The following is a 27,296-nucleotide window of genomic DNA, read 5'->3' as shown; positions in this document are numbered from 1 at the left end:
GTCAACTGCTGTCCATCAACACATGTATAAGTCATCTTAGCTCCCAGTCAGGTTATGGGAGTTAAACACTGACTATTAGTCAAACTTTTCATTTCCAGTCTGAAAGACCTTACTTCACCTCACAGAAACGTATTTGTACAGACTGAGGGAGTTGATGATGAGAAACTTATATGAAAATCATTTACATGGTACATTCATATTGAAATTGAGCCAAATGTACCGTTCTCAAAAAATGTAAACACAGAAAGTTTTTTGTTTTTAGTTTTTTTCCCATTGGGGAATGTTTATCTTTCTGTAACTAATTGTCCTTCCTCTGCAGCTCACCTTTAGCTACTTTAACCTGGAGGCTCACACTTCCTGTGGCTGGGACTCTCTCACCATCTTTAATGGAGGATCTCCTGGCTCTCCGATCATTGGCCAGTACTGTGGCTCCACCTCCCCAGGAAGCATCCAATCAGGATCAAACAAACTAGCTGTGGTTTTTCTTGCTGACCATAGCGTATCCAGGGGAGGCTTCCTGGCAACCTGGCATGCAGATTCCTCAGGTGGGTTCACGTTAACAAAAAACTTGTTGCTGGTATCAGACAATGTGCCAGCATGATGAGTAGGGTTTACCATAAACATAACCGCACAATGAACATGTTATTCTCAGTTGGTGACTAAACAGGGGCAATAAATGTGAAAATGAAACAAAGAGTGTGCACAGAGATACAATTTCATTGTTTTTACATTAATATTAATGTCATATCATGCTATTTTTTACCCATCTCTATATGTTCTAAGAACCCCAAAAACATAGTATTTGAGGTTTATTTTCCTAAACTCGCAGGTTTTCCAGAGTTTTAGCCTCTGAAAAGTCACTTTCTGAGCAACTCTACACAAACAGGCTGATTTGCGTCCTACTTATGCATATTCATGAGTGGGCGTGTCTATAGATGGGACACTGACTTCCTCCTCCCCGCACGGTGACGTAGGGCCAGAGGACGGCCCGCCCTCCTCCCACCCACTCCGTAGCTGAGCTCATGTTGCTTTATAAACACCAGACAGAGCGTGGGGGCGGGGTGTTCACCGGTACATACATAGACTGTAGAAAATACATACATATCACTGTGTGAAGGAGGCTGACATGCTCACCGTTGTGGGCATGTCTATTTACATGTCAATCACGGCAGAGAGCTTCCTGGAGGCGCGGCTTCTCCAGATCAGTGCTGCGTCAAATTTGTCATCAAAGTGGGAACGCGTCATCAAATTGGAGTGAGGTGTTTGTGCTCACCCTGCAGTAAGAAAGGAGCAAATCACCCTCTAACTAATGATTGAGAGAATTAATGAAAAAAACACTTTGAGCATGTGTATGAAGCCCTAATAACACTTTATGATGTTTAAAGTACAGAAAAATTGATTTAAATTAACCTTTAAGGTAGACTAGGTTTGAGAATATTAACAATAATATATATTATCATCCAAGGGGATCAATAATAAACAAAGATGCACTCATGTGGATGAACTTATTCTCGTAACATCTTACCACTTAAAGGATTAAACCACAGACTTCTTGTGAGGTACAGGCTTCCACTAGAAATCATGAAAAGCAGATCATCCATTCTGCCTTTTTTTCTCTGTGTTCAGTCAAAACAAATCTGCAGTTTTTTGCTTTTTGTTTTTCCTGCTAGGCTGTGGAGGAGTCATCCATGCAGACTCAGGGACCTTAAAGTCCCCTAACTATCCCCAGAACTTTCCAGCAAATGTGGAGTGTTCCTGGCAGATTGTTGCCCATGAAGGAAACCATCTGGAAATGACATTCAACAGTGATTTTGAGATTCCAGACAGCACCGGAGCCTGCCAGAGAAGTTATATTAAGGTTTCAACCTTAATATACTGCTACTGCCTACATATTTACCAGTGAAATGTGATTTTAGCTACTCTGATTCTGGTATTAGTTAGTTCAGGTCAATCAGAATTGGGATTTTTTTTTTATTGTTTTCTAAGGCCCTATTTGTACTCGTACGTTGACATTACATTTTTTGGCAACCCTTAAAAAACAGTGGTACAACAACCAACCTGCAGTGATCCTTAGTCCATAGAACCACCTAACAACATGACAGCTTTCAGAGTTTGATTATGGCTTTGCATCACTTGGTGAAATCATTATTGCTAACATTTTTGTGTACGTTTTAATGAAATCTTCATGGACCTCCAATCCTGCTCTAAACAAAGTCATTGCGTGTTGTTTAACTTGAATGATAATAATAATAATAAGGTGAACTTCTTGGTTATCTTTAGAGAGTAAGGTAACATACTAAAAGTGTGAGGAGACAGAGGAGCCATTGAAACTGAATTTGTGTTCTTCCAGCTGTGGTCTGGCACGTCTCAGAACCAGGAGGATCTGCTGGCAACAGGTTGTGGTTCGGTGGCACCTGGACCCATCATTGCTCCTTATAACATCATCACCAGCCGGTTTCAAAGTGCAGAATCCCCAGGAAGAGGTTTCTCACTTAACTTCATATCAAGTAAGAAAATATGCTATGGAATCGTGCTTAGTGTGCTACAGTATATTTATCAACTTTCTGTTTTCTTCCTGGTATATTTATTTACTTTCTTACTTAATGAAATGTCAGTGACAATGATATGTGTTGCAGGGCATCTACTAACGCTATGCAATAACAATTACATGTGTGAAGCATGCAACATAACAATCACAGATTAGCTATGGGGTGCAAAATAATGGGAGAAGAATATGGAAATACAATATTGTAGCATTCACAATCAAATTTATCAAAACTGTAACTGATGCCAGTGCCTATTGTCCTTGGGCGGATATGACATATTTAAAGGGGATGGATAGTGTACAGTACATTTGGAAAAAATAACATGATGACAGTTCAAGTATAACAGCACAGAGATGTTCACAAGATGTTCTTTTCTTGCAAGTCAAGTTTTAATGCAGTCTTTGCTCATGAGTCCAAGTCAAGTCTCATGTCTCTTCTGGTTGTATTGATCCTCCTATAAAGTTATTCCTGTTGTGGCTCTGCTGTCAGCGCGGTGAGAAATGAGTGTTTTACGGAATGTTCATGCTTTTTTGAATCTGCTGAAAAGTCACAAACACATCATTTCATTTCCAATATCAACCACAAGGCAACATCAAGAAGTAGATGTCAGTCTATAGTGTAAGAAATAGATGTAAACACACAATTATTCAGTTCTACATTTACTATTCTAGTCGTGACAAGTAGGGATGTAACGATTACTCGTAAGGCAGTTAAAAATCGATTCATAGGTATCACGGTTGATATCGATTTTCTGAAAATTGAATCGCAGTACATCCGGAAATGTTGGCGGCGGGCGGAGTCTGCTAATACTTTCTTTCTGGCCGCCTTCTACTCTTAAATATGTTAATAAATGATTCATTACCCCTTTAGCACCGAAAGAATAGCTCTGTCTGCTAGCATAGCATCTCTTTTTCACTGCAAGATATCTGCATGCCAACCGACCACTGTGTTACCAGCGCCCTCTGCTGGTCCAAACAAATATGACGTAAATCAGTGCAATGACGGTTTTTTTTTTTTTTTAAGTCCAATTGTTAAGGCACAAAATACATTTTCAGTTGCACTTTTGAAAGAAAAAGAACTAAAATGCAGTTTTGCATTGTTTATTATAGAACCAGAATTTAAATTAATAGGCTTCATTTTCATTTGTATTATTCCTTTATTTATTTATTTCAAGATTTATTTTTAGTTAAATAGCATTGTTTTGAATAGTTTATCAAGGAATTCTTTTGACAATGAAAAATAAAAGGAAAATAATACAGTATTTTCCCCAAAAAAAAAAAATTTGTCTACAGTTCCATTTTGTGAACGAAAAAATCGTGAGAGAATCGTATCATGAACCCAGTATCGTGAATCGAATCGTATCGGGAGTTGAGTGAATCGTTACATCCCTAGTGACAAGGAATGTCACGATTACCCGTTTTCACGGTTAATTGCGGTATTAAACATTACAATTAAATATTCGTGTCGGGGTTAATATAATAGGTTATATTATGAATTTATGTTTAATATTTTGGGGTCCCACCTCAATAAAAGAGGAATAATGCTGTAAAGCAGTTATCAATAATTCATAACAGCTCAGGGTGTGAATTATTGTCAAACTATACACTCTTCTATTGCAAAACCATATTGATAACATGACTCACAGACAAATGGTTACGTTTAAGCATTTTTGTTATCAACAAGCACATTTTTAAACAAACAATACTACAGAGCGTTAAGCTCACTAAACTAATGCTAATTTCTCGAGTACATAAAATATGAAGAAAGCGCAACATCTTTTAGGTGTTAATAAATTATATAAATCTCTCATTTTGACATAAAGTACTTATAATATTCCTAGTATGCAATATTAACCCAACAATTGTATTATCTTATTATATTATCCTATGTAGTTTTGTACATATTAGTCTTTAATTACTGTTTACATTTTCTAGTTGTTTGTTATTTTTTAATGCCTAGGTTCCCAAAGTGGGGTACGGGTACCCCCAGGGGTACACAAATTGTCATAGGGTGAATAGAATAAAAAAAAAATTAAAAAAAAACATTAATTAATGTACCCAAGTTTGTACTTTACACTCATACATAAAGTATATAAGGCGCCAACAATATCCAAGCAATAAGTGACATATCAGTCCCTGCAGGACTTTCTCTATCAAATTTCATTAATTTTGAGACCAATTTTTATTTAATTTGGGGAAATGATGTTAAATAATTGCAGGAAAATTGACTTAACAATTTTAAATTTAAAACGAATGCAGTCATGGGGGAAAAAAAGCATTAGAAAATTGTGATTCTCCAAATATACTGAGTTATCAATAATTTATGTTTTTTCTGTCTTTTTAACTTTCTCCTGCAGGCTGAATTTGATGGTCTAAAGGGACAGATCTGTGCTGTAGGGCTACATTGTATATGACATTACATTATTATGCTTTTAAGTGAGCAGGAGTATAGGGGGTACATGGCTTCAGGTTCAATGTCTGAAGGGGGTCCGGGACTGTGAAAAGTTTGGGAACCACTGATTTAATGTTCACATTGTTTGAGAGAGCAAAGTTCACAAAGTCAAATTCTTCATGTGTATGACATACCCGGCCAATAAAGTTGATTCTGATTGGTTGTTACTATTGCCACCTCACTGTGCTGGCATAAAGGGTTTGAACTTTTCTCACTATAGGAACAGATTACTGATAACTGTAAATGAAATGTTCAGTTTGGTTTCTTTGAGTCTCTTGTGGCACAAGTAGCACCATCTTGTTTTCTGACTTCCAGGGTGTGGCGCAAACTTCACAGCCCCCAGTGGCCGTGTGGTTTCTCCGAACTATCCATCAGATTACCCCGACAACTCAAACTGCAACTACATTCTAGATGCTGGAGAGCAGGCTGTGGTTCTCCTCACCTTCAAGAGCTTCCAGATAGAAGGCAAGTTTACATCACTAATATACAGCTTGTGTTGCATTGTAGTCAGTCTTCCTTCTTTTACAGTCTGTTTATGTATTTATTTTTTTGCCAAGCTCACTCCACTTGTCGCTATGATGGTGTGACGATCTATAACCAGGCCCAGAGTGGAGCTGCTATTGCTACTTTATGTGGCTCCAGTATTCCAGGGCCTTTCTCCACCTTTGGTCCCATGTTGCTACACTTCTACTCCGACTCTGTAATCACCAGTAGAGGCTTCATGGCAGAATACCAAGTCATCCGTAAGTAGATGAAAAGAGCCCATCATAGACAGTGTGTAGAAATAAATAATGCCTTTTCATGAAGACCTTTTGATTTTACACGTCACTAACCTCCTCTGCATGTGATTTTACTTGTATTTTTGTATTTGTATTTACTGCGTACGGACCCAGTTCAGATGTCAAAATGTAGTCATCAGGACTATTTCAGTTATAGTCTAGTTTCAGTCAACTAAATGCCCACAAACATGAATTTAGTTTGGGTTTTGTGTCATGTGACAAAATTATATAGAAATATTTTGAAATAGTTTTTGTTAACATGCATTTTTATCCATTTCATCTAGTTATTGTCACCTGAAAAAATGTTGTCAACGAAACATTGTAATCTACAAAATGAACACTGCATTGTACCCCTTATCACACCCCAGGCCCTAATGTACAGTATAGCAATCTTTTGGATTCATTTCATTTATTCTTCCTTGTTGGAGTTCAGTATTTGTGACTCTATGTGTTGCTGGTATTGGCCAACAAGTTATTCTAAAACCTGAGTTTGTCCCAAGAAGTCTGAGATCACCACAAACAGGCATGACATTTACTTCCGGGACCACTCAACATCTGTCTTGAAGTATTTCACTTTTTTGATATGGCCAGGATCACTAGTGACTTCGCTCCTCCAAGTATGACTCAAACCATTGCATTACTTTTCCATTTAGTCCAACCCATGTTTGCAATCTGTGCAACAAAATTGTATGATCTCCAGTGTCAAATGAAGCACTTAGATCCAATAGAATGAGAACAGATACTTTTCCTGAATCAGTGTTCAACCTTATGTCATTGATCACTTTGATCAGAGCAGTTTCAGTGCTGTGATGAGAACAAAAACCTGAGTGAATTTTATCAAATATTTTGTTGAATGTTAAAAATTGACTCATTTGGTTGAAGACCACCTTCTCAATGATCTTGACTATGAATGGAAGGTTGCTGATTGGTCTATAGTTAGCCAGTATATAAATAATATTTAGTGTCTAATTATTTGAAATGCATTTTAATTTAATATCTTAAGTGTATTATTTTTATGGAACTATTTTGATTGGCAAAGATATTTAGATTCTTGTGTGAGGTTTTCTGAAATGGTGGTAGAATTTTACTCTGGCGCAAAGAGGCGCCACCTACATTTTCACATAGGGCACCGAACTGCTTAAGGCCGACACTGTAGTCCCGACCATATTTCCACCTGTGCATACTCGGCAGTCACACACTAAACCTGAGAGGAAGAGTTCAGAGTCAAACGACAGAGGACATTTCAGTTTCCTCATGTGTTTCTCTCAAAACAGAAAGAGCAATCAACAAATACCTGTATTAGAAACTACAGTACATATAAACTGTATCTCTCTGTGTGTGTGTGTGTGTGTGTGTTGTAGCATGTGGTGGTTTCTTTAACAGCTCTGCAGGCACAGTAAGCAGTCCAGCGCTCTCCATCGCTAACTATCACCATAACATCAACTGCACCTACCACATTAGTGTCCAAGTAGGCAGAGTCATGGACCTCAAGTAAGGCTGCACTAAAATCACTGAACTGAAATGATATTTGAAACATTGACATAATAACTAAGTTTAATGTTGCAAAGCTAAACAATAGTAATTGCAAATGTAGAGATTGAAAATGTGGCATTATTTCTGTATAGACCTCACCACTGCCTTCTTCTGTCTTTGCAGGTTTAATACCTTCCACCTAGAGGCGTCCTCTTCCTGTCGCTATGACTATGTGGCTGTATATGATGGACAAGACACCTCGGCCCCACTGCTTGGAAAATTCTGTGGCACCGTGCTCCCACCAAAGCTGCAGTCGTCCTCTAATCAACTGTTCATTGTCTTCAGGACGGATGCCTCAATTAGTGGAGTTGGATGGAGAGCAACTTATATGGAAACTCTTGGTAGGTCTAAATGAGTGTATGTTAAAGGGAAATGCCACATAGGCCATGCAGTCTACAATCTCACATACTGACTTAAATGTTTATTATATGCATTGTCCCTTTTATACATTTTTTAAAGATAATAAATACTCTTCCAAAATTACAAAGACAGCTCAACTGAAAGACTATTAAATGCAGGGGTGCACACAACGTAACATTTTCAGTTTCCTTCCAAAACTGTGGATGTCTTGCATTTCCTGAGGCCATCTTGAAGGATCAAACTCTAAGAAATGATCACATGACTTGAAGGATTCATAGCAGGTTTCAAACTCTTCAAATAACCCCCTGAGAAAATGTATTCAGTCTCTGTCAGCATCAGTATTTGAAACAGTATGTGCCCTGTGTTATTCACCAACAAGCAAAAGAGTCCGATGGCCACAATATGTTCATCCATACATTTTCCAATAGTCGTCGTTGCTTTTTGAAATGCTTGTTTGTGGGTTTTCTCTGGCTTCCTCCCACAATCCAAAACTATGGTTGTTAGGTTAATTGGAGTCTCAAAGTTGCCCTTAGGAGTGAATGTGAGTGTGTGTCTGTCTGTGTGTTGCCCTGTCATGGACTGTGGCCCTGTCAAGGGTGTAGCCCCACTTAACGCCCATTGAGAGCTGGAGGTATTCATCAGCAGAACCCTACAACCCTGAAAACAGGAACAAGCGGATCAGAGAATGGATGGATGGATGGAGGGTACCTGTAGTCAGACAATAGTGGATTTTTTTAGATACGTGACCGAGTGCTGGCCGTTGATAGGTTATCTGCGGCACTGAGGCACATGACTAAAACACTACAACTCTGCCGATCAGACAATACACACATACCCCACCCCCCAATCACAGGCTGCATTCACTTCAGGACTGGTGCACACAAAGCGTGTCTGCATTGTCATCGCCATTGATTTCATCCAGGAAAAAGCCTGGGCTGCTTCTTCTGCAGGCTTTATGTTTGGCCTCACTAGGAAAACTGATTCTTTAGTAAAACATCATAATGTTCAAATTCTAATGTTTATGACTGAATTATTTGCTCTTGAGCAGATGCCCGTTGTTCAGTAAGTAGTAATTCATACCTACAGATGAAAAATTAGGGCACAATTATGTTAAAACTGTGTTTCTTTTACATAAATCAGACATTTTATTCTTACCACTGTAGCATCATACATAGTTTTTACCATAGGGTTGTAATTTTACTGATGTACTGAAATATAAAGGACTTATAAGGCATTTAAAGTGCACAGTGAATAATGTAAGTTGTTTTTCTGCAGGCCCAGCCCAGGGATGTGGAGGCTATTTGTCCACGCCTATGGGCATGTTCGGTTCTCCAGATCCAAACTTGGATGGCATCTATGAGATGAGGATGGACTGCCTTTGGATCATTGACATGTCAGTCAACAAAGCAGTCAATCTGACCTTCACCTCCTTTGAGCTGGAGAGCTCGTCCAACTGCCGATATGACTACGTCAAAGTAGGGTCTCCAACACTCAAATCTCACGTTTGAAGCTGCACTAAAAAAAAGGAGCTTCAATTAGAATTAATGAGATACATCATTACATTTCCTGCTATATGTTGAGGTCCAGCTGTCAAACCTTTTCACTGTTTCCTATTTGTACAGTTTTTCTTCTCTCCGAACTTGTTTTGTCTCTAAAACATTTGCTCATTTCTCAGGTGTATGATGGAGACAACACCAACTTCCCGCTGGTTGGAACATACTGTGGAAACAACATCCCTGCTCCTTTTGTTTCGAGTGGGAACATTCTTACTGTTAGATTTGTCACTGACAGCTCAGTGCAGAGACGAGGCTTCAATGCTACATATAGAGCAATTCCAAGTAAGACACTATGTTGCAGTCAAAGATGAAACTTTGGCTTAAACACAACAGACACTGTTTGAAAATAAGTTGATTTGAAGCTGCAGTATCTAAGTATTTTTTTTTTTTGGCATCATTTGGTCAAAAATCCATAATAACATAATGAACAATATTGTAATTCAAAGTGTTCTGAGAGGACACTGGACCTCTGCGCAGTCTCTTGGATCTGTTTTGAAGCTTTAGAAATGCTCCATGAGCGGTTTTGGGCATTGCTATTGAATACTCGTGAAAGATTGATACGCGTCCACCTCCTACCGGTAGTTCTTATCAGTAGTGAAGGTGTAATGGCAGTTGTCCCCATCACGGCGTTATACACACAACAGCTTACATGGCAAAGCAAGCCAACAAAAACCAAGACTGACAAGGAGAACCAACAGTTCGAAGGCCCAAACATACTGGTAATGGACTCTGCGGCGGTCTGCTCAGACATAAAGTTGTTAACAGGTGATTTAACCATTTTAATATGATTTACATTAACATATTATCAGGGATGTAACGATTAATCGTAAGGCAGTTAAAAATCGATTCATAGGTATCACGGTTCACATCGATATTCTGAAAACGTAATCACAGTACTTTTCTGGCCGCCTTCTACTCTTAAACATGCTCATAAATGATTCCTTACCCCTTTAGCACCGAAAGAATATCTGTAATATTACGTGAATATCTGTAAAAGTCACGTTTTTGTATTAGATCTGTCTGCTAGCGCATAGCATCTCTTCTTCACTGCAACAATATCTGCATGCCAATCGACCACTGGGTTACCAGCGCCATCTGCTGGTCCAAACAAATATCTGATGTAAATACAGTGCAATGACTGTTTTTTTTTTTTTTTAAGTCCAATTGTTAAGGCACAAAAAAACATTTTTAGTTGCACTTTTAAAAAGAAAAAAAACTATTATGCAGTTTTGCATTGTTTACTATAGAACCAGAATTCAAATTAATAGGCTTCTTCTTCATTTGTATGATTCCTTTATTTATTTCAGTCAAGATTTATTTTTAGTTAAATTGCATTGTTTTGAATAGTTTATCAAGGGATTCTTTTGACAATTAAAAATAAAAACAATGAAAAATATTTTTCAGTCATTTGTCTACAGTCCCATTTTGTAAAATAAATCGTGAGTGAATCGTATCGTGAACCCAGTATCGTGAATCAAATCGTATCGGGAGTTGAGTGAATCATTACATCCCTACATATTATATTTGCCCTCAATAGAGGTGTCCCGAACCGAATATTGATATCGGTCCAATATCAGCCAGAAAACGAAAATCGGATTTTATCGGACTCATCTAAAATCACCGATAAAAGCACTTCGATAAAATTTTCTGCTCCAGCACTTTATTCATAGGTGACTGTGGTTCACACTCCAACAAAGTAACCTACTGTTGCTGACTATTGTTTTCTAACATTCCAAACTACAAAATAAGTAATAAAAGTATGTATGATTCATGTTCAAAATTTTAAATACAAAAATGATAGTTTAAAGGTTTCTTTGCAACACTGCTTTGAGGCTGATAATTTTATTTAGATTTATTCCACTAAACAACTTTAAACATCTTCTTTTCCTCAGTGATTTGTGGTGGGACTTTCAATGCCACAACCACCACCCAAGCCCTGACCTCGCCATCCTTTCCTGGTGCTTATCCTCCGTACACCTCCTGCCGTTGGGTACTTGATGCTCCGGCCCAGGAAACCATCAAAGTATCATTTCAAACATTTGCCCTTCAGCCAAGTCAGAGCTGCTCCACCAACTATGTGGAGCTGAAGGACTGGCCACTGGTGAGCAGAACCAACTACGTGATCTTATTTGTTGAAAAACTCAAGCCAACCACAGCCATGTTAAGTTAGGTTGTGCTAATCATGAAGAAACCAAACCATTTGACTATTGAGAATCTTTCTATGTCCTGGCATTTTTGTAAGTGTTATACTTATTAATTCATTTCAATATATCTGCAAATCTTGTGCAGGGTCATTTCAACACTCCCTGGTGGGTGGGAGGCTGAGAATGGGCTCATAGCCCTTATTTATACCATTGCTGTTATCTAAAACATCCTCCCCAACAGTCAGCACAGCATGGTCACTGTTAGACCCATCATCAAACAGACCTATTCTTACACTTATTGGAGATGATACACTTCTCAGATTCCTATTGTATCACATTTAACTCACTCAGTGCCATTGACAAGATAACTCATCATTTCAAATCCAAACGCTCAGTGCCATTGATGAGAAAACTCGTCATTTGCGTTTTTTTCATGGGGATTACTAGAAAACACCCTGGCGGATAATAATAATAATAGTTTTGCCATCAAAAGCCCTGTCTCAGTGTTCTTTTTTTTTTTTTTTTTTTTGTTTTATATAAGGAAACGATGTTCAGATGTTAGAGTTGTCACTAAAGCAAAAAAAAAAAATAGCTTTAAAGTCACTGACAGGGTTTTTTTTTTAGAAAAAGGCTTTTTTTCTCAGTTTTTTGCTCTGAAACTGAATATTTGTGTAAAACTTGCTCTATTCAACAGCTGATTACAAAAGAACGAAAGTGATGAAAGTAGAGGCTTCAATCTTTCAGAATCTGGTGTCAGATTTCAGATGGTCATAGTAGAAAATATTCTGTGGGTCTTTAAAATCAGTCAAAATGCTCAAAAACGGCTGGGTAGAAAATCTGAAAATGGCTGGCACTGAATGAGTTAAAGTCAGAATGAAGTGCTTCTGTTGAATCTTTGTCTTGTGATGGGTTGTGGTGGCACTCTGTTTGGAGACCAGGGTTCATTCTCTAGTCCAAACTACCCAAGAACCTATGACAAAGGGCTCACAGCCCTTACTGTATTTATACCTTTACCCTCTTCTATAATTGTTACATGACAACAACTATAACACCTTTAGGTTTGCTAATTCTAACAGTAAAGGTGGGGGGCAGGTTACCTTTCAAATAACCTATAGTACCCAAAAAACAACAATCTCTATAGTGATCATGCTTTACAGCATCCCCAACTGACTTATTTGGGTTGCTTTGCATATGGTATAAGCACATGGCTAAATGTCAATCGCAGTGATTGATTTTAAATTAATAATACAATTTGTTTTTTGATTGGTTCCTCCTCATTCCAGGGAGACTATGGACAGTCTCTGAAGTTCTGTTCAACAGATGGCCATCCTCCAGACTTCTACAGTCACAGCAGAACAGTTCTCATGACCTTCAAATCAGACACCTTCATAACTGGAAATGGCCTCAATTTCACACATCAAATAGCAGGTACCTAAACTCATAAAGAGAAATGTCATGAAAACTTATTACAAACTTTCATTGAGCTTTCATTTTCCTTGTTCAATATTTTTTTAGTAGAAGGAATGAAACACTTGAATTGATTTCTTTGACTATCATGGTCATCATTCTAGAACATAAATTTAGCAGGTGAGGGGAAAGAAACACTTTGGGGCGGATTCACTAAAGGTTTAGGGGTATCAAACCGTCACTCCACACGCTAATAAGGGGTACAAATCCCAGGGAATCAGGACTGCACGCAGTCAGCTCGTCACAATGCGCACACAATCCATTTCGTTTCCCTCTGATGAATATGTAATGTATAAAATAAGGAAGGGGAGCAAAAAAACCGGGAGGAGGAAATGCAAATAAATTGCTGCAGTGAACTCAATGCAATTTGTCAAATCTGGAACTTTTTGCGGTGACTATTTCTGCACTTGAAAATAGTACGACCCACTGGCAGGTGCAAACTCACACACAGAGATCATAGCTGCAGTCAATGCTGACACAATACACAGCGGAGATTTAAAAACAACAAGGCTGCAGTAAACCTTTCTAGTAAGAAAACAATTTAAATGAAACAATAGTCAATATTAACAGCCATTGAAATACTCAGAGTAATACTGCAGAGTAAAGTGTGTGTGAGGGACAGAAACAGGCCTTGTGGAGTCCGGTGTGTCATGCTGCGGTGCTGAGGATACTGTGCGCCGAGCTCCATGGATGTCGCTCCAGACACACCTGAGCTGTGTTTTGCTGTGTCTTTCTTTCCATGATTTGACTCAAAATCTCGTGTCGCGTTGATTCTAAGCAGCGTCAGGCCAGAATCAGCTGATCTGCTGTGCAATTTACGCAGCGATGGCACAAGGTTCGGACAAAGCGCTACTCAGGACAGCTCACAGACCTGCTGGATAATGCTCATTATCGTCTTCAGTGGCTGCAATAACTCTGATCAATGGCATCAACAGATCAATAGGACGGTTCCTGTACAAAGCTGATCCTGTCTCCCATGGACTGATCAGAGCAAAGTTAGAGGAACTGATGGAGCAGACACATTAAATTAAGGGGAAAAAATAACATTTGTTTTTAAATATGCTTGTATTTGTTTATTTTGTTATCTACATTAATACATGTTCGTGCAGCAGACAGAGAAGTCCCCCTGCCTGCAATTTAACTTTTTCAAAGTGTGCGCCTCACCGCTCCACGTTGAACGAGTAAAATGTTGATTTAAATAGGTCATTCTCAACCGCGTCTTCACCGCATTGTAGTGAATTCCCCACAGCAGGTGAGGAAACAGCACCACTAAAGGATTTAGGGACGCACCTGGTTTACCACCATTTATTTCATACCTCAGTGAATCACCCCTTCATTTGTTTTGGTACATTTTCAGGATGCAGCAGAACCTACCAGCAGGAGTATGGCTACCTGAAGAGTCCGGGCTGGCCAGACATTTATCCTCACAACATGGACTGCACTATTATCCTTCAGGCTCCACAGAATAGCTCTATCTCCTTATTCTTTAACAGCTTTGAGCTGGAAAGCCACAGCAACTGTCAGTTCGACTTTCTGGAGGTAAAACTGAAGCACATTCAGCCACTGTAAATATCTTTAATGAAGCTCAGATCATCAGGGTGGAACTAACTTGTCTCACAATGGTCTAAAAATGTAGAACAAAAAGGAGGAATCTCTTTATGACGGGGCACAAACTGGCCCTCAATGAATGGCCGTTTCTTTTCTCTCCTAAAGAAGGACATGTAAAAAGTCTTGGGATCAGTTATCTCATTCAGCAATGTCCATGAAAACTATTATCTATCATTTTGTTTGGTTGAAACAAATCCTTCAACTAAAAAGTAACTAAACTCTTCACCAAGACAACAGAAAGAGCTCCCATCTGATTCACTGTTACAAGTGACAGTGTGACAATAGACATCCGTCAATCTGATGTTAATGGGAGTGTTTGCTTATCTCCCATTATTTGAAAAGCTTCCTTTGTAACCTAAGCAAAAAGAATAGGGAAACGACGTGACATGCCAGCATTCCCTCTTACTTATCTCTAACTGGGTTTCTCTATAGTCATTAAGCTTTTGTTGACTGAAGGTGAGATGTCTCTTTTACCATACCTTTATGTGTCTGTCAGGTACGCAATGGGACCACAGCGCAGTCACCTCTGATTGGTCGCTTCTGCGGCAGCGCCTTACCCAACCCTATTTTCCCACAATTTAACCTGCTTTACTTACGTTTCAAGAGTGACTATTCCTTTGCTCGAGACGGCTTTGAAGTGACATGGACATCCTCCCCCAACGGTCAGCACAGCATGGTCACTCTTTGACCCTTCATCAAACAGACCTGTTCTTGAACTTATGCTAATTGGAGAGAATAAACTTATATATTGTATCACATTTAAAGTCAGAATGAAGTACTTCTGTTGAATCTTTGTCTTGTGATAGGTTGTGGTGGCACTCTGTTTGGAGACCGGGGTTCATTCTCTAGTCCAAACTACCCAGGAACCTATGACAATGGGACTTACTGTGAGTGGGACATAATGGCCCCCAGAGGGAGCGTGGTGACACTCACTTTTGCCCAGATCAGCATTGATGACCCCGGAGACTGTGAAAGAAACTTCCTTAAAGTGTATGATGGTCCAAGTGTGTCCTCACCGCTGGCAGGAAGCTTCTGTGGTTTGGTATGTAATACCACTAATGATTAATGCAGATGGTTAATGGCTCAACGTGTGTTTATTATGAGATGTCTTTCTTTGTGTAGGAGAACAACATCGCTCCATTCACAGCCTCCTCCCACCAAGTGTTCGTGGTTTTCCAAGGTCAATACTCCACTCTGCCATCAGGATTCAGACTCACCTGGAACAGCTAAAATCTCTATTCCCTACGCATCCCACAGTTTCAGATTTCACTTTACTTTAGCCAAAGTGACACATGAAATTCATAAAATAAATTCTGTGTAATAATAAATGAATATTTTTTTAAGATCAATGATGTTTAATCTTCTCTTTTTAAATATTGAATGGGTTAATCCTATTACATAGACTCCTGATGTGAGAAAAGACACCCCTGCACTGGGTTTATACCTAGATCTGTTTCTGTCCCAACCTGCCTGACTTTATTGTTTCTGAAGTTTGTAAAGCACTAATAAAGATTTGTGAGTATCTGTAAGACCGGTGCTCATTTACTCACTTCTTTCAACAAGCATTTCCTACATGGTTTATAAATGTTATTTATTTTTAATACCAAGCATTATCAGCTGCAGAATAACAGTAAAACAATCAGAATGACAGGGATACATTTGTCACTTGACTTTCATCAGATAACAGGTCTATGTTACGGCTGACAAAAGGAGGCTGGCTGACACTTGGCTCATTTTAGCATTTTATTATTCACCCAGAGGCACAGATACAGATTACAGGGCTAATTGCTACAGACACACCCACAGCAAAACACACTCGGCCGCTCCTCTCCCCTAGCTAAAGACCGTCTCGTGATTGTGCCCATTTTGTGAGACAAGCCTTAGACACTCCTTGAGGTAGAATACACAGTTGACCTGCTGGATCTTTACTCTTATTTCACTTAGCATCCTCTGATCACTGACATGCATGTTGTTCATGCACAGCTAACGCTACAAAGCTCTTTAAAATTATCTTCACAATTGCAACAAATAAAACATCGGAAGTTTTCTTTTTCAGTCAGTGAGGAGCTCCCCTCTTTCCTTCCATTCTGTGGGGAACAAACCAACCCTCCTACTTCTCTGTTCAGCTCAATATAAACATGTACAATTACAAAAGATCAGTGAGAACAAACACAAAGGGCAGGGCTACCATTACTCTTGATCAATAAAACACCAAAAATACACATGCTGCGTGACTGGCAAGCTGGAGGTCACACTCTCCCTGCCCAGGAACTTATCATCGGTTGCATTCACAATAGTATGTGTGCAAAGAATCTGTGGAAGTACAACAGAGCTCTGAACACACTCCATGAAAATAATACGTTTCTCTGAAGTCATTTGGCACTTATTTCTTCCTACATAACTCTTCTTGCACTCAATACGGGGTTAAAAGCCAACCAATCTTTACTTGGTTAAGGATTGTATAAGCAATGTTTACTGCACAGTTTGAAGGTCTGCATCTCAGTGGTGCACAGAAGCACTTTAATTGCTGTTGTGAAAAGTCAACAGGGCTGCAACTACAGGAAAAACTGGCCAAACTCTGTATGTGCGGTGCGTTACGCTAATGATTTCGGGTCTGAAGTCACTGAGTAAGGAAGGGAACCCAATATTCAATAAAGTTGTCTATATGCTGTCAGACAGAGTTAAATAAATGTGTATGTGTGTGGTGGCATGCAAATACCACGTGCTCCCTTACACTTCCAGTTAAAGCCACACCTCCTAGTCAACAACATCTCTTTACAGCATTTCACAGGGACAGTGATCCATATAGGATGGACAGAAGAAAAAGAAAGGATGGAGGGACAGATGTCACAGTAAAATCAAGGTATAAGGTGTCTCTATGCCCCATGTCCAGAGAGTTTGATGCCTGGTGTGGACACACTCAGCTCGTTAAACAGTTTCTCCTCACCCAGCTGTCCTTCAGCATGCTGTCCATCAACCGCAAGAGGTCCCACCTTTAAACAAACCTCACCTTTTAACCAATAGGCAGCTTTTCTTGAAAATGCCCATCAAGCAGTGTCCACACACTCAGGTGTGAAAGGTGGGGAGTGAGAGTTTCAAGTTTCTTAGGAATAGATCGTGATGACTTCACGGCCGCCACCTCGCACCAGCAGTACCCGGTTCAATCCCTCGAGAAGGACCTCCAAAAACTCCATGTCTGACAGGCCACAGTCAAAGTTTGATCCACACAATTATTAATGAAACATGGCAATCACCTCAGCTGAGTAAACTCCTCCTCATCTGCACTGTGACTTTTCATTTCACTCTGAGAAACAGTTGAAAAGGTTAAAGTTGCGACTCAAAAGTTTGTTTCGATCTCCACTGGACACTGATTTTCACTCATTGACATTTTCAGGAAAGTTTTGCACATTGCATTGTGGTATGTGTAGTCCTGTAAACAGATTTACACAAGTGTATTTCATTCAGTCTTATTGATATTTCTTTTGTTTCTGTGCCAGACAAGTAGGACAGTAATTCACATGTGATCTCGTACTTTCAATTTCAACTGGATTCAGATGGTTTTGGGTTTTACCACAACTTTTTATCCTTGAAAACTCCGAAAATGTATTGGGAAGTCACTTTGGCAGTGTTTTGGGAGATAAGAATGAAGTAAATACACTTTTATGCATCTGTCTACGGGACTCCACATCCCACAATGCAATGAGCTAAACTATTCAGACAATTTCAATAAAGAGTGTTTATAGTGGAGATCTAAACAAACTTTTGAGGAGCAATTTCAACCTTTCACATCTTTTTCTCGAGGAAACAATCTTAGATTTATTGTTCTATTGAGCTCTGGTGGCTCCTCAACCTGAAAGACACATTTTGCTTCAGGCTACTTACAATATATCACATGACATTCAAGCTTAACAGGCTCGAGCAAAATAACAAGGTCAGTGTCGAATATGAGAACATGTTTTTAGAATAAGCCAGCTATTTCTTTGCCAGTTGTTATATTCCTAACATGCCATTTCCTTTCTGTTAACACCCAAAAGCAGTCTGATTTGCTGCCACAAGAACGTTGACCATTAGGAACGCTTAAACCACTAAATTCTTTGGATTTTGGCGGGCGCCGGTTGCGATGCATTTTTAGATTTCTTTCTTTATCACAGTGTTTTCTTTTATTAGACTTTATCTAAGAACAAAAGCCTCTTTTCATCGTAAGTCAAGGTACTAAAGTACTGACCGACACATTTGATTAAGAAATGTTGATTAATTCATAAATGCTCAAACTTAACTATTTGTCCCTGGTTCATTCAGTAATATCCAATTCTATAACTATATCTCAGATGGCACCTCAGCAAAATGATAATGTAATAATAATACTAATTAAAATTATCATTCCTAAAACACCCTGTCCCCCTACACACATATGTAGAGAGCAGGTTGCCGAGTTGTGTGTGTTGCAGCGGTAAACCGGTGCGTAGCGTGCAGCATCACATGAAGCTGCTTGTCATGTTTACAGCTGTATGCAGAAAGAGTGGCTATTAAATAAACCTAAGTTGTTCCCTCTTTACAAGGAGACGATGAGGAACGCCACTTTTTGAAAGTTCTGTTTTTAAGCACCAAAACGCCATTGCCGTGTAAATGGACCACCAAAATACAACAAAAACGTTTGCGTTTTGACTAGAAAACATTCTCGTGTAAACAGGGCCTAACGGTTGTCGTGTCACTATGGAGTCTTTGTTGATCCTGCCCTATGCTCGTTAAGTGCAGAATGCACGTGCTGATCTCTCTCCCTCGCTGTCCCAGGTGAAACCCTTTGAAACCCCTTGAAAGACTGTTTGCATACCATATGTTTGATGTTAGATTGCTTTGATGTGTTTTCCTTTGATGTGTTTTCCTCATTTACAGTGATTGCACTTACTCCATGTTTCTGATGTTTTTTTTTGTTTTTCTTTATGTTTCTACTGGTGCTTTATTTTGTTCCTGGAATTTTCTGTTTTGTACTTTGTTCAAATATTAATATCAGTTCTGTTTAGATATACTTCTAATTAGTCAGCAATCCTGTTCCCTCATCCCTCTACATGTAAGTTTACTACCTGTGCTTTACATACAGTCACATTCAGTCAAGGAGTGACACTCAAAGGTCAGATGTACAGTTCATACCACCTGAATCATGCAGAATCATCCACAGCTGCATCATGGTGCAGAGACTGATTTCACCTTTCTGGGCGTAAAGAGGTAACAGTGACAGTTTCGATGCCATAAGGATACAGTTTTCGTCTCCTCCTCGGCTCCGTGGTGGTCCGGGCATGTTGAGAAGAACCAAATGAGCCCCCTGTGACTTGTTAACCACCACCTCATTAAGCTTCACAGCCGTGTGCATGCGGCGCACATTCGACTGGTTCCTGGTTCCAGAGAAAGTGAGGAGAAGAAGCAGCAGTGAGGATCACACTAGGATCACACTAATATTATTTTGTTTCAGAGCTTTTCCTCTATGACACTCTGGGGATTACAGGTGTAATGCTAACTGAGCAGCAACTGTTCTTCCCGACAGACACAGACGACAGTGATTGTCAGCAGTTTTGCATATGACATTATGAGCTGGGGCATGTCTAAGTGTCTCTGAGAATGTTACAAGGTGATAAAATCCTCCAGTGAGCTTTCCCAATAAGACTTTATAGTGTAGAACAATCTCTTTCAATCAGAACCTGATTATCTGTTTGTTTTTTTTTTTAATTATTAAAGCAAATTGACTTATTTGGAGTTTCCGAGAGTCTTCCACATTTCTGAGATTAACGGTTGACATTTTTTGAAGAAATCTCCAAGATGGTCCAAGCAGCTGTGGTAATCTGCGAGATCTAGATGAAAAGCTCACTCAGTTGAAAACACAAACACAAAGGAAACACAGTCTGCTGTGGACAGTGTACTGAGCTTCAAGCAGACACTAGAGTTTAGGTGGACATGCATGCTTGGATGAAGAGATCACATGTTAGAACAGAACACACCTTCAAAATGGAGTGATGCTTTTCACTTGAGTTTTTACCATGTAGAAACATCCTGTATTTTTATTTTTACCATTTAATCAGAAAAAAAAAAAAATTCTGTTTTCTGCCTAATGTTCCCTCTTCATCACTAGGAGTCGGCAAAGCAGCCAGAAGCTAAATTACATGAAGGTGGTTAAACAAGACAAAGCACAGAGTTCTTTCGTTTATACACAGCAGCACAGGTTAAGGTCTTAGTCCAAGTCACATGTTTTTAGAAAGCCAACTTAAAGGAAAACAAAAATTCTCCCCAATATTCCAACAGTTTGGGTGAGGACAGATACACACATAAGCAAAATCACAAAGGACATGATACAGAAGCACTACACAAAAGGACTTAGGTAAATAGAATGCGACTTACAGGCTCTCCCACTCTCTAGATGGAGGAAAACGAAACAAAACAACAGAAACAGGCTTAGATGCTTTCACCATGCCTCTGCACAGTCCCAATCAACTCGGATATATCAACCTATTTGATAAGAACAATGTATTGTCATTAATTGTAAGGTAGAGATCAGCTCCAACTCTGGGCTGCCAGACTTCAACCGCTTCCCAGAACATTCAGTTCAGTTATTGACTGGAATTCATGTTTTGGTTGGATAGGCTCAAACAATCATTCTGAGGTTTTCAAATTCAATCAATCATATAAGAATGAAAAAAAAAAAACAGTTATCATAAAAATAACTCTGTCATTAATACCCAAGGAAACAAAAAAAAGGTATGATGGCTACACTGGAGTCCAATTAAGGTGGACGGGTTTCTGTGTGTTCGCCCAATGAAGGATAATTCATGAACAGGGTCGATTCAGACCATGGGCCAGTGAAAACCGGATTGGAGATGGAGATCAGTGACTCAAGGACTCACTGTCCAAGAAGAAACCAGGTGGAAATATTAACTATGCCTTTAAAGAAAGCTAATAATTGTTTCTGCGTCACTATCATAAGCATGGGGTGAAACAGTTAGTCTTTTATAATGATGTTGGCCATGGTCTGGCCATGCACTGCAGCTAAAAAGGCAAAAGGTGAACACGCACATGCGCTCAGACAAAATGCAGCTGGTTCACATCATGCAAACAGCTGTCCCACTCCTCCCTGCTCAGCTCAAAAGATGCAGGGATTCATGGTCAGGTCCCGCTTCACTCCGCTCAAACACTTTGCGACAGGGGTCCCCAATCCTGGTCCTCAAGGGCCACTATCCAGCATGTTTTAGATGTTTCCCTCTTCCAACACACCTGATTGAAATGGCCAGGATCGTCATCAGGCTTCTGCAGAGCTTGATGATGAGTTTATCATTTGAATCAGGTGTGTTGGAAGAGGGAAACATCTAAAACATGCTGGATAATGGCCCTTGAGGACCAGGATTGGGGACCCCTGCTTTGCAACATTGACAGAAACTGCTAAATTGGCAGACATTTCTCACTATGCAAGAACAGTGTTTTCAAACTGGATATCCACGTTTCAAATGTGCAGGGTTCCAAATATATACTTACGGTTTCATGTTGAAGAGGTCCCGCATCGCCATGTTAGTATTGAAATCGCGGTTCCGATTGCGCTCTGTGAAGAACTTGTCCTTTGTCCAGGTCATGTGAACATGCTCAGGCCCACTGTCAACCTTGTCATTGACTGCAGCATGAGAGGCAGTGTTCCTGTCATGGATTAGCTGGGCCTGGATAACAAAAGGAGTTTCAGTGCAGGAGAAGGAGATTAAAGTGTTATCGTAGAATTGAAGCAGAAGAGTAACTGGAGATGTAAAGTTTTGTATTTCTTTGACAGACAAAATGGGTACAGTTTATCAAACTGAGGGACAGTTTCAGACAGTCACGGTGCTGCACCGGATGAAGTTTCTGAATTGCAGTTTGAGTTTGGAACCTATAATTTTTACTTTGTGTAAATAAAGTTATTTGTGATAAGATATGCATATTTCGACTATATTCTACAGGGACTTTGTCCTTTGTTCCATGGCTATACCTGCCTGTTATTGCACAATCTCATCAGATCTCAGAAGCTAAGCAGGCCAGGCCTGGTTAGTAGTTTGAGACCACTGAGATTTCCAGGTGCCACAGTGGGATGGCAGTCGCTCATTGTGACCTTAGGTAAGACACCTCCCCACATTGCCTAGTATGAATGTGTTTAAGTGTTGGTGGTGGTCGGAGGGACCGTTGGTGCACCATGGTAGCCTCGCTTCTCTGCACATCAATGTAAAATTCTTTGAGTGTCTATGAAAAATCCAATACATTATGATGATTACTAATGCATACACACATTTGTATAAGTATTCAGTTGCTCTTTTCATGAACACGTTCTTGGTTTCAAACATCTGCAGCATGCGTGTTGGGTTTTTTTTTTTTGCCACAAGCTAGATAAATAAACTGCTATGCTGGAGCACATACTATTAGATTTGTATTGTTGATTTTCATACATTTATGGGAATGTAAAGTTCATGCAATACTGTTCTAAGGAGTAGAATAATGTAATTGTGATTACCTCGACACAAACAATTTCTTGAAACAAATCAAACCGCAGCGGTGGATATAGAACAAATGTTGATGTCAATAAGGTGTGTCCTTGAGCATTAATAACAGCACCAAATGCAAGTTGAACAACACGATGAAGAGAACACACAAACACATGTTTATTTACATAGAACAGCATCTCTTCAGTCACACATAAAGTGGTCTGATTGCAGATGGAATGGAATGACACCAGAACACACAGAAGTTTTTGCATAAACTTGTGCTGAAATCTATTGAGTCCCACCAGCAGGGCGATCACGGACCAGGCAGTCAGCCTTAAGACGATCTATAATGATAAACATATCAAAATCAACTCATTGCTTTTGTCTGCTGTGTACTTAATGCAAGCACAGTGGAAGGTGAGTAGCTTAGCAAAGGCTAGGACATTGTTACCTGTGTTCTCAAACGTTGTCTCGGTTTCCTGTGACTACACTGAAAATGGGTAGCGTTGTTTGCCCCTGAATCTTCATGTTGGGTCATCAGTAGCATTCAGACAAATGCCTGGGCTTCATCATGGCGTGAGGGGTTGTTGGGTAAACCGCTAAGTATGCAGTGATGTACTGACGGCTAACGGTGACGCAAGGACGTGGCTCCAACTTAAGGTTCTTAGAAAAAAAGGATTAGAGCTACCTACGCACTAAATGGCACCGCACGAACATTCGGCCGTTTTGGTCGAAAAGGCATTTCAGAAAACTGAGGAGGGGGTTGGGATGACAAAGGGAGAGCAGTGGTCTCAGGCTGCCATGGGTTAATTTTCACAAAAAAATAGTACAGTTTTGTGAAGACAATCTAGGGTTTCTGGAGCTGAGGGATGATGGGGTGATAAAAAAAATGACGATGTCAGCTACCTCGTCCTCCTGTGTATCCTCCATCTGTGAGGACTGCTGGCTTAGGTTGCTGCTCTCATCAGCAGTCTGGTTCTTCCTCCGGATGGAGTTTCGAGATTCATCAGTGATACTCTGAATCTGAGTAATGCAACGTGGACCAGGGAGGATTGTGGATTAGGACGACAGGGACCAGGCATTATATGGGTTAACACCCCCCACTCTTATTACACTTATTGGCCATTAGAAAAACACAGAACGATTTGAGCAGATGCTCTGAAATCTTGAATGCATGGATTAGAAAATGATCAGATTTAAAGTAATAACATAGACCTCACCTCTCTCTCTCTCTCAGTTCTGGAAAGCTGCATCTGTTTCAGCATCTGGGACCTCTGTTCCATTACCAGCGTCTTTTCGTAGGTGAAGGCTGAGATGTCATTATCATGCTGTAAAGAAAAGAAACAGCACCACCAACATGACTCATCGTCATGACAATTACTTTAATATGTATTGACTTTAATGTGTGCGTTTGTATACAGGTCTGTTTAGGTTAACACGTGAGATGTTTACTGTATGCAAGAGAACCGAAGCGAGATTTATTACCAAAAATAAACTTGGGAGGTGAAAGTAACGAGTAACTTTTCCTTTGAGTAATATTAAATTGAGCTTCTTTTTACTTGTACCTGAGTATTTTATGTATGACTTACTTGTACTTGAGTACAATTTCAATCAAGTAGCAGAAAGCTCCGTCCGGCGGTGCTCCGTGAGAACGTGATCAGCTTAAATCATCTTCACCTGCTCAGTGTTTGAAGTGTTGTGCCTGGTTAACTAAAAATAACTCTTTGTCCGTGTCTTGTAGCTACTTATTTACAGTCAGCAAGCTACCTCAAGTACAACAGGTTCAGTGGGAACTTCCGGTTTACAAAATAAAAGTCAGTTGGAACTACGTTATTAGAATGTTACATTCTAACAATTTCTCATCAGAGCTACAGAAGATAGGATCATTTAAATTAGGTTGATTTAAACTAAATTGATCAAAACTTAATCATTAAACCTGATCAGATTCAGTAAATCATTGATCCCTGAGAGGAAATATGGTGACATTAATGCTGTTCTCATACATCTTTATATGACATATAAATAATTAAAAAGGAGCTATTAGAATAATCGATGTCACTACAACTTATATCTACCTTTTAATTGTATCTCCCTTAATTTTTGACATCATTTTTTGTTTAATTATGATTTTTTTTTTTGTATTTATTAGTATTTATTTCATTCTCACAGAATTTAAAAACTAATCTTTTCTTTTAAAAAACACAGAATTTGGGAAAAAGTAAAACGAAATTTGGAAAAAAATAAAACAGATTTTAGGGCCCTAAGTGAAAGATACAAACTTCTTAGTAGTAAGCAGTGATGTTGCTAGGTTAGATACATTGTCAGCATCAACTTATGTTTAAAATCACAGTAACTAGCAAAAGAAACCTAGCCGTCAGCTGACCCTTTTACGCATTAAATCAGCGCAGACATGATCGCCTTGAGTACATGCTAGTTTAGCCGCTACAACAACAATCAGCCAGTAAACTAGCTGCTTACAATACACCACAAACGTATCTGCATCATTTTATTTTGCCCAACAGACATTGCACTGTGTTAGTTAAGTTACATTTTTGTGCTATAAGTTTCATAGTGATTGACTCAGTTCATTTGATTTAGTTGATCTTCAGACAAAAAGATTTTGGTCTTATTTTGGTGACAATTTATTTTTTGACTCTGGTCATGGTGATGAGAATGTTTTGTTTTCATTTGAATTTTAGTCATTTATTTTGGTGCTCTTTTGTGTTGCTACAAAAGTGCAATACAACCTGCCACTGTGACAGTTGTGCAATAAACTTTTCAGATTTGAAATTGTATTTGTTTAATTTCAGATACATTTTGAACATACATGAATATCTGCTAATTATAGCCATATCATACCACCATTAAGAGAGTCTGACACTATAATTTAAGGAATATAAGAAATATAAAGAATATGTTTTTTTTTATTGGGGACCCACTCAAATCACCACCTGTGGGTCCCGGGGACTCACTACATTGAAAACCTATCAACATCACTGCACTCTGGGCTTAGCCATATTGCTCAAAATTGCGGAAATGTTGCGGTGCTTAATCATAATTGTGGGGCCACGCAGAATTTGCAGGGATTGGCTGAATTTGCATACTTAATTTCTGGAGGTGCTGATTGCACAATGATTTATTTAACATTATCAGTATCTGATTCACCTGTGATATGGAAGTACTTGAGTTCATATTTTTACTTGGACAGGTTTATTGATACTTCTCAATAAAATAGTGTATATACAGACTGTGAGGAGTGGAGATCAAAACCTCACCATCTCTACTACTTCTACTTCAGCATCGAGTCGCAGGTGATACAGGAACATCTGGAGATCTTTCTTCATTTGGATGCTATTGTCATCCATTTGAGCCACGGTAAAGATGCGCATTTTACATTTCTTCCAAACCTGCAGAGGGGAAAGTAAAGATAAGGTTAAAAGGGAGAGTAGAAACAAGAGGCGGAACCATTCAAAAGCAGAGAGGCAAAAATATTCTGTGGGACTGTGTGGATGAGAGCGGAGAAAAGACACAAAAACATACCTTGTGTTGTCTCAGCAGAAACGGCAGGAGCATTAGCATGCCTCCATCATGAACCACCCACCACACATCTATAGTGCCCTCACCGAGACGGTCCTGGTTGTTGGGAAAACTGTCCACATTCTTGGCTACAAGTAAGGCCTGATGTGCTGCTGTGGTCTCTCGTATCGTCTCTGGAGAACACCAAGGATCAACTTAAGAACAATCACAAAATCTACTGTTCCTGCCATATGCTCTCTATCGTGTCTCCAGCACTATACCTATGAAGTTCTTCCATGACTGCGGGTCATTTGACTGCTTCCAGGTCCCAGGCCAAGCCATCAACACTGTATTGTGTTTCATGCCTCCTAGACCTGCAGACTGAATGAGGTGGGACACACCATCGCGGAGGTTTGAAGACACCACAACGTGACAGAACCCCTTGGTGCGCTCTGCTGACATAGCAGACTTGATGTTCTAGAGAGGAACGTATTCATCAGCAATATGACGAGGAAATGAGCAGAAGTAAACTGAATTTGGCCTCAGACAGCACACACTGAAAAGCTGCTTATTTTTTTCTAATGAAGAGTTTCTGCTTGGTGCCGTATTTATCCATCTTTTACCTATCTTCTACGACCATCACTGTCTGTTCTTATGGTTTGAAAAAGGTACAAGGAATCCATGCTTCATGTAACTGGATGAGTGACTACAGCAGAAACATTGTCTTGTTTTTTCCCCCATGTCTTAATACGTTGTCAGATGTTAACACTGTACAGAGTGTAATCTTTGCATGACAGATATGCATGTTTAAATATTTAAATTCTATTATTTTTGCTTAACTGTGGACGTCATCAGC

The 27,296-nt window shown here is 39.5% G+C and overlaps 2 protein-coding genes across 10 annotated transcripts in view; one reads left to right on the top strand and one right to left on the bottom strand.

Moving 5' to 3' along the window:
* Positions 1 to 15,793, top strand: part of cubn (cubilin (intrinsic factor-cobalamin receptor)) — a 78,886-nt gene extending 63,093 nt beyond the window's left edge. The window contains exons 53-67 of the mRNA XM_028434413.1: positions 320 to 545; positions 1,671 to 1,858; positions 2,351 to 2,507; positions 5,313 to 5,462; positions 5,555 to 5,740; positions 7,138 to 7,267; positions 7,433 to 7,650; positions 8,945 to 9,144; positions 9,345 to 9,507; positions 11,118 to 11,326; positions 12,653 to 12,797; positions 14,194 to 14,375; positions 14,941 to 15,106; positions 15,251 to 15,486; positions 15,567 to 15,793. Of these exons, the coding sequence (XP_028290214.1) occupies positions 320 to 545; positions 1,671 to 1,858; positions 2,351 to 2,507; positions 5,313 to 5,462; positions 5,555 to 5,740; positions 7,138 to 7,267; positions 7,433 to 7,650; positions 8,945 to 9,144; positions 9,345 to 9,507; positions 11,118 to 11,326; positions 12,653 to 12,797; positions 14,194 to 14,375; positions 14,941 to 15,106; positions 15,251 to 15,486; positions 15,567 to 15,674 (2,664 nt within the window). The 3' untranslated portion in view covers positions 15,675 to 15,793. The remainder of the gene's footprint in view (positions 1 to 319; positions 546 to 1,670; positions 1,859 to 2,350; positions 2,508 to 5,312; positions 5,463 to 5,554; positions 5,741 to 7,137; positions 7,268 to 7,432; positions 7,651 to 8,944; positions 9,145 to 9,344; positions 9,508 to 11,117; positions 11,327 to 12,652; positions 12,798 to 14,193; positions 14,376 to 14,940; positions 15,107 to 15,250; positions 15,487 to 15,566) is intronic.
* Positions 15,794 to 16,203: 410 nt separating this feature from the next.
* The window catches only part of LOC114454074 (solute carrier family 12 member 7-like), a 70,652-nt gene continuing 59,559 nt past the window's right edge, over positions 16,204 to 27,296 (bottom strand). For 6 of the 9 annotated variants that reach the window (XM_028434198.1, XM_028434201.1, XM_028434205.1 and 3 more), the window contains 9 exons: positions 26,722 to 26,917; positions 26,465 to 26,634; positions 26,200 to 26,331; positions 24,145 to 24,252; positions 23,831 to 23,947; positions 21,960 to 22,135; positions 20,832 to 20,846; positions 19,701 to 19,834; positions 16,204 to 17,640 (listed from right to left, as the gene is read on the bottom strand). In XM_028434198.1, the coding sequence (XP_028289999.1) occupies positions 17,549 to 17,640; positions 19,701 to 19,834; positions 20,832 to 20,846; positions 21,960 to 22,135; positions 23,831 to 23,947; positions 24,145 to 24,252; positions 26,200 to 26,331; positions 26,465 to 26,634; positions 26,722 to 26,917 (1,140 nt within the window). In that variant the 3' untranslated portion in view covers positions 16,204 to 17,548. The remainder of the gene's footprint in view (positions 17,641 to 19,700; positions 19,835 to 20,831; positions 20,847 to 21,959; positions 22,136 to 23,830; positions 23,948 to 24,144; positions 24,253 to 26,199; positions 26,332 to 26,464; positions 26,635 to 26,721; positions 26,918 to 27,296) is intronic. The other 3 variants (XM_028434200.1, XM_028434199.1, XM_028434206.1) reach the window with 3 other exon arrangements.

Source organism: Gouania willdenowi, chromosome 20, assembly GCF_900634775.1.
Source record: "Gouania willdenowi chromosome 20, fGouWil2.1, whole genome shotgun sequence".
Taxonomy (NCBI): domain Eukaryota; kingdom Metazoa; phylum Chordata; class Actinopteri; order Blenniiformes; family Gobiesocidae; genus Gouania; species Gouania willdenowi.
This window is presented reverse-complemented; position numbering and strand designations above follow the sequence as displayed.